Source organism: Thalassophryne amazonica, chromosome 3 (genome assembly GCF_902500255.1).
Source record: "Thalassophryne amazonica chromosome 3, fThaAma1.1, whole genome shotgun sequence".
NCBI lineage: Eukaryota > Metazoa > Chordata > Actinopteri > Batrachoidiformes > Batrachoididae > Thalassophryne > Thalassophryne amazonica.
Window position 1 is genome coordinate 125,191,586 of NC_047105.1, and position 11,183 is coordinate 125,202,768.

The window sequence follows — 11,183 nt, forward strand, 5'->3', positions numbered from 1 at the left end:
GTCTCGGGAGCCATCTCATCATCAGTGGATGCAGAGAATGTCCAGGGTTTGATGCACGGTCTGTGAAAGAGGAGGGGGTGAGGTCTCACGCTCGTCAGCACACTTCCTGAGGTACGTTAGATTTTGTGACTAACATTTATACAGTCAGTAAATGTGGTGTCCCTCACACCTTTTTATATTGAGCTGTATGTTAGTCATGTATCGGCTTCCACTGCAGTGGAGTTTTGTGAACTGGATGTTCCATGCCTGCAGGTTGGGAAGCTGATTAGTTATCAAGCCAGGAAGTGTTTGCTGTTTATGTACACCTTTAAGTGTTCTCTCTGTGTGTAGAGTGTGGACTCACATATTGGTTCCTTCTTTCACAGACTCGGTTTGTTGCGGCCACCTGGGGGGTGTCGGCGGGGTCCTTGGGTCCGAACAGCTTCTGGCTCCGGACCGTTAGCGCTGCTGGGAGCGCACCACGCCAGACCGCACTTTCTTTTGTTGTTTTTTGTATCACTGTTATGTATTAAATTCAGTTAGCCTTTGTACCGTGCTCTGCTTATTTCATACTGGGTCCTTCAAATGCTGGTCGGTTCTCCGAGCTGCGTCCGACACATAACAAGACTAAGAAGACTGAGTTGCTGTGAACATTTCTTAAAGATAAAATCTGTGTTTTCAGAGAAGCTCAAGTGACTGGCGAGAACTGTACAAAGATATTTAAAAGTTTCCACCGTTTCAACAAGCTGGCCATCGAGTGAAACTGGCTGCACTGTTAGTTCTTGCTTTGTGTAAAAAACAAGCTCCTTTGTCTTAGACACATTGATTTCTAGCTGGCTGTCGAGACACCAAGCTTCAATTTCAATTAAATTCAGTTTTCAATTTTATTTATATAGCACCAAATCACAACAAACAGTTGCCCCAAGGCGCCTTATATTGTAAGGCAAGGCCATACAATAATTACGGAAAAACCCCAACGGTCAAAACGACCCCCTGTGAGCAAGCACTTGGCAACAGTGGGAAGGAAAAACTCCCTTTTAACAGGAAGAAACCTCCAGCAGAACCAGGCTCAGGGAGGGGCAGTCTTCTCCTGGGACTGGTTGGGACTGAGAGGAGAGAGTCAGGAAAAAGACATGCTGTGGAGGGGAGCAGAGATCAATTACTAATGATTAAATGCAGAGTGGTGCATACAGAGCAAAAAGAGAAAGAAACACTCAGTGCATCATGGGAACCCCCCAGCAGTCTAAGTCTATAGCAGCATAACTAAGGGATGGTTCAGGGTCACCTGATCCAGCCCTAACTATAAGCTTTAGCAAAAAGGAATGTTTTAAGCCTAATCTTAAAAGTAGAGAGGGTGTCTGTCTCCCTGATCTGAATTGGGAGCTGGTTCCACAGGAGAGGCGTGTGAACGAGATAGGAGGCTTCACCAGAGCAGTCAGATTTCTGTAGCAGGCCGATTAGGGCCAGGTCATCCGCGTATTTAATCAGTTTAAAGTTTGTGTCATTAACTGCAAATTCATTTGTAAAAAGAGAGAATAGTAAAGGTGAAAGAACGCTACCCTGTGGGCAGCCAGTGCTTATGATGAGCTCTCCTGACGCAATGTTGTTAGCACAAACCCTTTGAGGGCGACAAGACAGAAAGTCTCTGATCCAGAGCATCAGGCCCTTTTCAACATTTAAATCAGCCAGACTTTTCAGAAGAATGTGTAATTTCATAGAGTTAAAAGCTGCACTGAAGTCTACGAACAAAACCTGAGCATATGCTTTAGCAAGTGAAACCTGCTTTGAGATCATGTCCAGCAAGATCAGTATGGCATCATCAGTTCCTCTGTCCCTCTTATAGGCAAACTGCAGAGGGTCTAGTTCACTGACCACTGTGGTGGTCAGGACGTCAACTAACACTCTCTCCATAGTTTTACATAATATGGAGGTTATGGCAATGGGCTGAAAATCTTCAGGTTTGCTTGCCCCTGGTTTTTTTGCTATAGGCTTTATTATGGAGAATTTCCAAGATTTGGGCACTCCTGTGACAAGGAGGGAATTAAACAATCTGGAGAGGACTCCTTTTAATTGAGGCGCACAGTCTTTGAGTAGATGGGCTTTCAGGCCATCTGGGCCAGTGGCCTTGTTTGGCTTCAGTTTAGAAAGACTTTTAGCCACGTCATCCTCAGTGATAGCTGTGGGAGCTCCTGCAGGAAGATTTTTACAGATCTCATCACATTCCTGTTTATCATCCACTTTATCAAATCTACAGAAAAAACGGTTTAACTCATCAACAAAACACTGATTGATGGTTGTAGGAGCATCACATTTCTTACTGGTTTTGCCCATCAGTGTATTTAAACCTTCCCAGGCTTGTTTTATATTGCCACTGAAAAATTTACTTTCTACTTTATTCTTGTACTCAATTTTTGCCTTAAATATATTCCCTCTCAGCTGTCTCCTTTTTTCCTGCATTAAATGCACATTACCAGAGCAGAAGGCAGCCTTCTTTTCATTAAGACAGATTTTCAATTGTTTGGACACCCAGGGTTTGTTATTTGGGAATATTTTCACAGTTTTAGTCTCTGACACGTTATCCTCACAGAACTTAATGTAAGATGTGATGGTGTCAGTGAGTTCATCTCCATCCAGACAGGATTCAAAGAAAATGTTCCAGTTTGTTTCATCAAAACAGTCTCTGAGTTGCTCTTTGCTTTCCTCGGACCACACCTGTACCTGCTTATTAACTGTTTTAATTTTTTTGACCACAGCTTTGTGTTTAGGCAAAAGATGAATCACATCTTTTGCCTAAATACAAAGTTCTTCTCAACGTTCAATTGCTCCACCTAAAATTATTTATTTTAAAGTATAATTTAGGAAATTGATTTGCAGGTGTTGTAATTTTGAAGACCATGAATGAGACATTAGAGAACGTAAATTATTTTAAAAGTGCAGAATAATCAACAAAGCGGTTTTGTTCTCCATCCTGCCACCTGCTGGTCCTGTGTTGGATTCAGCAGTTGGGCGAATCACTGAATGTTTGTGTTCACTGACACCCTTTCAAAGTGAGTGTGAGTGAGGCCCTGACTGGCGTGTTTGTTGTTGTGCGCTGTGCCACAGAGGGCCCATCAGCAGTACGTCCTGGAGTGCTCTCTTCACTACAGAGTGGACCTGATGCCTTACTCTGTTCCTCCTAAACTCAAGGCCTCCGGATCCAAAAAGGTCAGCTCCTTGGATTATTTGCTTCACTGAACTTTGTAGACTTTTGGGTGATGATATGAAAACGACACTAAAAGGCTCATTTGAAGGTATTTTCCTGTTGTCCAGGTGGTGACGGCGGTGATGTGGAACAAAGCCGACGGTCTGTTCTCAGTCCCGGTGTGGATCATCATCCTGGCCGTCCTCGCTGGCCTGCTGCTACTCGGCCTGCTCATATATTTGCTGTACAAGGTAACAGGCGTCCAGTGTTGTATAGTAACGAAGTAAAAACACTTCACTACTGTACTTGAGTACGTTTTGGGAGACTTTGTACTTTACTTGAGTTTTTTTTAATTCAGCTTATTTTCACTTTTACTTCATTATATTTCCGACGTTAATTGCATACTTCTACTCTGATACATTTTCTATGGGCCATGCCGTTACTCGTTATAAAACACACACACACACACACACACGAAAAGTCATGCTTTCACCCAGAGACAAATAGTGACTGCAATGAAGTCAGGCCGATTTGTCATGAGGTATGTCTGATAGGCTTTTTTGCAGTTGTGCACTTGGGGGTGTTTGTCAGGAAAATGATCATTTCTCTACATTGATTACAGACCTGCAGCGGGTCTGTAATCAACTTTTCTGCAGCGCGACTTTGCTTTGAACCTCGAACCAATCGAAGCAGTGATTCACAGATCAAAGCAGTGCTTCGAACTACGATTCCTGGATTCATTGCTTAATTTTGCTTTATCCTAATTTCCCCCCGCTAAAACCCTGAAGACCATATGTCTGTGAGTAATATTTAAGATTTTTATGTTAAACTGACCTGTTATGGTCTTCTGAAACAGTTGCTAGATATATTTTATAACTTAAAAATGGGACCGATGCTAACGCATTAGCATGTCTATGGCGTTTTCAATGTTAAAGTTAGCATTAAGCTGTTCAAATCAGCACATTTGTGTTGATTTGTTTTCTGTATAATTAATGGCTCAGCGTTCATTGTCGTAAAAGAGTCAAATTGTAATTTTTTTAATTTATTTTTATTCATATATTAATAATAGCAACAACAATAATAGTCTACATAATAGACAATAACAGTCAATAATAATAGACTAAAAATGTTACAATACAATTTTGGAGAAAGAGACAAAAAGAACCTAATGAAACAAAACACAACAGAAAAGATAAAACCATGTAACAATGAAAATAAATAAATACATATAGAAATAAATAACTGTTTCCTGTGAACACTTAGTGAGTAGCCTACTCTTGTTTAGGTTTTGAAACCTTGTTTCTGAAGTGTTTTTGTGTGATGTGCACAATTTTCAGTATTTTGACTAATACTACCAATCATTTACAAGCCTAGATAAACTTTGTAATATTAAAAAAAAATCTGTCCGTTTTTGATTATTAACATTTACTTGTACTTTTACTTTCAGTACTTGAGTACATTTAGTTGTACATTACTTGTCATACTTAAGTACAACAAATACTAGAACTTTAAGACTTTTACTTGAGTAGCATTTCAATTGGTGACTTGAACTTCTACCAAAGTCATTTTTTTAATGGGTATCTGTACTTTTACTTAAGTGTGCTTTTCTGGTACTTTATACAACACTGCAGGCGACAAATATTGTAATAATACAGTCATTTTAAGAAAATTACTGCCAGAAACTGGTCAAATTACACACTTGCTTTCATGACCTCACTAAGAGTTCTCAGTACTGCAGTAAAATGATCAAACTTTTATACCCATGTTAGCGCTGAGCAGTAACGAACAATATCCCATGTGTATTTCTCTGCATATTAAAAACTGACTTCTGGCTTTCATATAAAAATAGCTGATGAACAGAAAAGTCATTTTAAAGTCTAATCTAAGTGTGTGTGCTGCAGATGTGCACCTGTGTGGTCTTAAATACACACTGAATGGACACAAAAACAGTGACTGAGCTTTATGTCAAACATGCAGAGAGAAGAAAATGCTGCAGCTCAGCAGCTCAGATGTCAGGAAAACTGTAATGAACACTACATAGGTGAGACTAAGCAACCTTTAAACAAGAGGCTATACCAGCACCGCAGAGAGGTCGCCAGTGGACCTCAGTCTGCAGTTCATCTCCACCTTAAAGACACTAACCATACGTTTGAGGACAAGGAATTTAAAATCTTAGCCAGAGAGAAGAAATGGTTTGAGAGAGGTGTCAAGGAAGCATTCTTTGTAAAACAGTTGAAACCCAGCCTTAACCGGGGGGCGGGTCTCAGACACGCTTTGTCCCCTGTTTACAATGGGGTACTCAGGTCAAAGCAGTTTCAGTCTTTTGTTCATGGTAATGAGTCATTCACATCATCAGGAGAGTTGTCAAGGGAGCCATCAGGGGAGGCTTCCACCCCATCATTAGGAGAGTGCTAACTAGAACACAATAGGTGCTAATTAGAGCTATTGTTTAGTCACTAGCCTATAGCAGTCGGCCTCTCGGTAGGAGGGGTCTGGTTAGGTTAAAAACTCCAGCTTTTGTTGGCTTCTGGTTTATTCTTCTCTACAAGAGTCAAGACAGAAGTCAGACTACCAGAGCAAGAATTTTAGCTGAGGAAGCTTCTGCGATTTGAAGCGAAACGTCCTCGCGGCAAGCAACCCAGTCCAGTCGAAGATTCAAGCTTCTCTACTATCAGCAGCCACATGCACATTAGAGTCCAGGTTTGTACTCTAGAAGTACTTTTATACATAGTATTTTGACGCCTTTCTCTATAGCTTGTTGCCACACTTAAAAGGGGCTGATGTGCATTATTGATCCGGGTCATGACGTTAAGTTGTATCGAGGGACTGTCGGTGATCCTCCAACATAGAGAGATCCCTGATTCATGATCTGTGGGAGAAAACGCCCTCCAGGGGGAGCCAGAGATCACACATGAGTTTGTTTTGTTTTTGTTTTTTGCTGTGAGTTTGTCAAAATTAGGAGTGCACAGGTTAAATAAAATTATAATAAAACATTTAACGGTCTATAAAAATTTGTTTAAAATATCTTTTTTCTTTTGGCCTAATACGATTGATGTTATCTTTTGGATTTTGTCACAGAGTTACTCGAAGACTGTTCCGTTAATTATGTTCAAGTCTGTTAACAGAATATAAATACTGACCGCAAACAGGACCTGAAATAGACAACAAGTGGAAACCACTTCTAGTGTCATTAAAAAACTCAAACTTCTTGATTTTGACAGTGAGAATGTGGCTCAGATGGAACCAGCACTTGTTTTCCATCTGTAGGATGGTGGTTTTTCTCCCATTTATAAGGTGAATATGAGACAGTGCTGTCAGAGGAACTATATCATTACTTTTAGACCGGGCACAATATTGAAATAGAAAATGACTGATTCAAGTGAGCAACATTTATTAACAAAAGCTGAAGAAAGTTGAGCTTTTTTTCAGTTAAACTTCACTTTTTTCAGTATATGTTGTTTATACGATGCAGATATAAGCAGCAATAAATAAAAGTAGATATTATAAACATCCTTGAATTCATTCATCTTTTGATGGAAAACCAAAAAAATGTCTTCCATGTGTAGTAAAAACAAATGAGCTGGTCTTGTTCCAGAACCTTAACAACAGACTGTAGACCTACCACATGATCCAAAAAGAGATTTAATTTCCTTTATTTCAGAAAGAGTAAGAACAAGAGCAATCAGAGATTTCTGACATCCATCAATCCAGATCCGGATCTGGATCACCTCCACAATTCAGTGGAGTGTTCCATGGCCTAATCTCTATCTGTCATGAAAATTTTGTCAAAATCTGTGCAAAGGTTTTGTCGTAATCCTTCAAAGACTCCATAAAGTGAAATCTTGATTCAGAATCTGGATTCAAGTTACCTCCAAAATTCAGTGGCATCTTCCATGGGCTAATATGTGGTGAAACCTCTGTCAAAATCCGTGCAGTAGTTTTAATGTAATCCTGCTAACAAACAGACAGACAGACGCCAATGATTTTATTACATCCTTGGCGGATGTAAAAATGTGACAGATGTTCTCATCTTCCACTGCTGTGGAATTGTTTAAAGAATTACACAATCCACATCTGATCCAGACCACAAAGACAGACATAACATCCAGTCCATATACGAGGTGCCTTCAATAGGTTTTGAGACTTTTTTCGTAGGGACACCTTTTTCCTCAGACAAGCACGAAACTCTAGTCCCCTTCAAAGTACTCCCCTCCAGATGCAATGCACTTGTTGTATTGTTCCAACAACTTCTGGAAGGCCCCCTGAAAGTCCTCTGGTGTGAATGTGTCCACGACCCTTGTCACAGCCTCTTTCATCTCCTCAATGGTTTCAAAACGACTGCCTCTAAGGTTTTCCTTGAGCTTGGGGAACAACCAAAAGTCACAGGGAATAAGGTCTGGACTGTAGGGAGGGTGAGGAACTGTCTTGATGCCCATCTCGGTCAAACAGTTGGAAAAACGGATGGAGTTGTGGACTGGTGCGTTGTCCTGAACTTCGCACAAATCTTCCGCATGTTCAGTTCATCATGAATAATCGTGTGCACAGTTCCCACACTGACTTCAAACTCTACACTTATTGGGCCTCATTTATCAAACAAACGTACGGCAGAAAACGTGCGTTCGACCATTTTTACGCAGACTTTGGTATTTATCAATTTGGACGTGAGCTGAGGCTAAGACGAATCTCTCGACAGAGCTCACGTCTGGTCTGAGCTCGTGTATGCAAATCTTGAGTCTGTGGATTTGCGGCGCAGCACTACAAAATCTGAGTCTGAAAATAATTATGAAACAAACCTCAGCTGTCATCCAAGCATAAGCAGCCACATATTCAGAACAGGTCAAAACGGATTCTTAAAATGGATTAAACAAAATTAATAATAATAATAAAAAAAAGCCCACATTTGTAATGATACTGCTTCCTTTGTAAAATAAAAAATACATATGCTAAATAGCCTAAACATGACAACTAATCATTGCACATTAAAATGCCTAATGCTGCACTTAAGTGCCGCAACAGGTTTTTTGGTGGCCAGCTTTAAATTGGACCACTTTTTCTTGACCTAAATGCAAAGAATTCTTAATCAATTAGCAGCTTTTAACTGTGGATGCATAAAAGATTGATTCAAAATCATTAGGTATAGGTTAAGTCAAAGAATTATTCAAACCTCAGCCAGAGTCCGTTCCTCTGCGGCAACGCTGTTGACCGCCTCCATTACACTCTTCCACACGGCTGTTAGGAAGGTGTCGTAACACGGACCCACAACAGGGGGCGCAAATGAACGGACAATGGATAAGACAAAGAGTAACAATTTAATGTTGTGAAACGCACAACTGGATACAGACAAAGATACAATGCCAATTAAACACAAGGTGGTGACGTGCGGGCAGGCTCGAAGATAGGAGACCTCTGGCGATCAAAGAGCCGGGACCCACACAGCTTCCACCACCAACGGCCTGAAGAACACCGGAGCCGCCAAGTCCTGAGTCCCCAGGTGGTCACCGTCTTCTGTTGCAGACCCTGGTACTGCTGGCAGAAGATGAAAAACAGTCAATGGTGAGTGTGTATCCACACACCCAGTACTCCTTCACCTACAGATCTTCAAGGAGGGAAAACCTCCACCTCCAGAAACAATTTCACCCGTGCAGCTCCTGTTAGTCTCGTCCCTGGATGGAGTGAGAGGCGAAGAACGTCGCCCTCCCACTATCCGCCAATCCAGCTTCAGACAGAACCCGCAGGAACACGGCTGCACACAGAACAATGTTAGATACAACGATAATTCAGCAGAGAAGGTTACCTTAGACGGTAGCTGATTTCTCGGCGAGGAGGTGGAGTAATAATCCGGCTTTTGTAGGGACGCTGGTGATTGGTGACAGCTGGTGTAAATGAGTGACAGCTGTCACTCTCTGTCTCGGCGTCCTCTCATGCTTGAAGCCCGCACTCCAAGCAGGGCGCCGACTGGTGGTGGTGGGTCAGCAGTACCTCCTCTTCAGCGGCCCACACAACACACGGCATTTTTATGAGCGCCTTTGACTCCACTTTTCAGACTGCCAAAAAGTACAAGTTTGTTTTTCTCCCCCTCCGATGTTAGGATGCCGATTTTCATCTCCGAAAAGTTTTTCTTCTTCCCAGTGCTTCTTCTCTCCATGTTGTTTCTCAGTGGGGAGGCCTCCGAACCATGAATATTTAAGGGCATAACATGCTAATGACGATTAAATTCAGCCGCCGCATTTATCAAGAGCCGATCATTCGTACGCTGGGATCGGTCAGATAGGAATGTTTCATAAATCACGTGTCTTGGCATAAGACCAATTATGCGCTCAGATTTGCGCCTGTTTTTACGCAATGTTGATAAATGAGGCCCACTGTCTCTATTGACATTTGACGGTCCTCATCCATAAAAGTTAAAATTTTCCCCACCAGCTCCGGTGTTCTGACTTCCCTCCCTCTCCCACACCTCTCATCGTCTCTCACAGACTCTCTGCCACCCTTAAGCTTTTTGTGCCAACGAAACACAGATGCTCTGCCCATGCAATTTAATCCATAAGCAGTCTGAAGCAGTTCATAAGTCTGTGTAGAGTTCTTTCTGAGCTTAACACAAAAGTTTATAGCGTATCGCTCTTCCAAAGTGTCCTCCCGTCCCGACTGCATTTTGCAAAAAAGTCAGCTGTGACTACGTGATTTAGTAGGGTCCGCTTAACATCCACATACAGCCGTCTCTTTCAACCTGGAATAACAAAAATTGGTAGATTATCTTCTTAGACATATGGTAATGACATCAAAATTACAAGAGTGTGGGATGATTATAACTGCCTGTAAGAAAAAAGTCTCAAAACTTATTGAAGGCACCTCATATCTGCTACTTTCAAGTCTAGTCTTCATGTTCAAGTGAGTCTGATTTGATCTCGGTGTCTGTTTTCCTCCAGATGGGCTTCTTTAAAAGGTCTGATCCCTACAGCACGACCATGGAGAAGGCTGAGCTCAAGCATCAGGCGTCCTCTGAAGCCTAGATCCAAGGATGCGTCTCTGTATCTGTTCGAAAGAACTGGAATTTTGACCACATTCCCAGATGAAAAGAGCAGGTGGCCCCTCAGTGAAGGGACCGTTACGGATGCTGCTCCACTGGAATACATAGCAAATATCTGGATCTGCACTAAACCAACAAAGAACAACTTCTCTGGTCTCTTGATCAGACTGTCACTGTTTTATATCTTCAAGGAAACACATTATCACCTGAACGTGAATTTTAAGCCACGTTTGTGATCCCAATGTTCCATATGTGTTGGAAGCCCTGCTTTTCTATGATCTATATCCACTTTATTTAAGACAGTATTTTCTTATTTGTGTGTGTGTGTGTGTGTGTGTGTGTGTGTGTGTGTGTGCAGGTAAATTCCCACAAACTGCAGAGCATCACTTGAATTTTTCCTCTCCCACATTGGGAGGTATTTTGTGGATGTTGTTGTGTCTGTGATGTATTTGTTGTGACCTGTTGGTGGTGTGGCTTAAAATAAAGCCTGATTTTGTGTACTCACGAAAAATGTGACCTTTAAACTGCTGACATGAGACACACACAGGCAGTTTAGCTTTGCTCAGACACGTGGCGGCTCCATATTACAGATTATATGACACCTAAATAGATCCTTGTCACCTGATTGGTGGATTGTACATCGCATGACTTTGATTATTTGTTTCATTCAGAAGAAAACAATCCACGGTGTGACTGGCATCATTTTCCGTGCAGGTCAGCTGCTGTGAGCCACCGCTGTCTCGCCTTCCTGCTGTTGGGAAAGTGTAAGTACACGGACCCACAACAGGGGGCGCAAATGAACGGACAATGGAATAGGTCAAATAACAACACTTTACTGTTGCGAACGTGCACAACAAACACAACAGATTACACAATAGATCAGAGGTCAAATTACAAGGTGTTGTGTGGGCAGGCTCGAAGATAGGAGACGCCTGTCCAAAGCAGAACCGGAACCACACGATTTCCTCCGCCACCAGACCCCGGGAATACTGGAGCCGC

The 11,183-nt window shown here is 41.9% G+C and overlaps 1 protein-coding gene across 1 annotated transcript in view; it reads left to right on the plus strand.

Moving 5' to 3' along the window:
• Positions 1–10,704, plus strand: part of LOC117507546 (integrin alpha-5-like) — a 215,658-nt gene extending 204,954 nt beyond the window's left edge. The window contains exons 28-30 of the mRNA XM_034167411.1: positions 3,082–3,183; positions 3,289–3,411; positions 10,084–10,704. Coding sequence (XP_034023302.1) covers positions 3,082–3,183; positions 3,289–3,411; positions 10,084–10,167 — 309 coding nt within the window. The 3' untranslated portion in view covers positions 10,168–10,704. The remainder of the gene's footprint in view (positions 1–3,081; positions 3,184–3,288; positions 3,412–10,083) is intronic.
• The last annotated feature ends 479 nt before the right edge of the window (positions 10,705–11,183 follow it).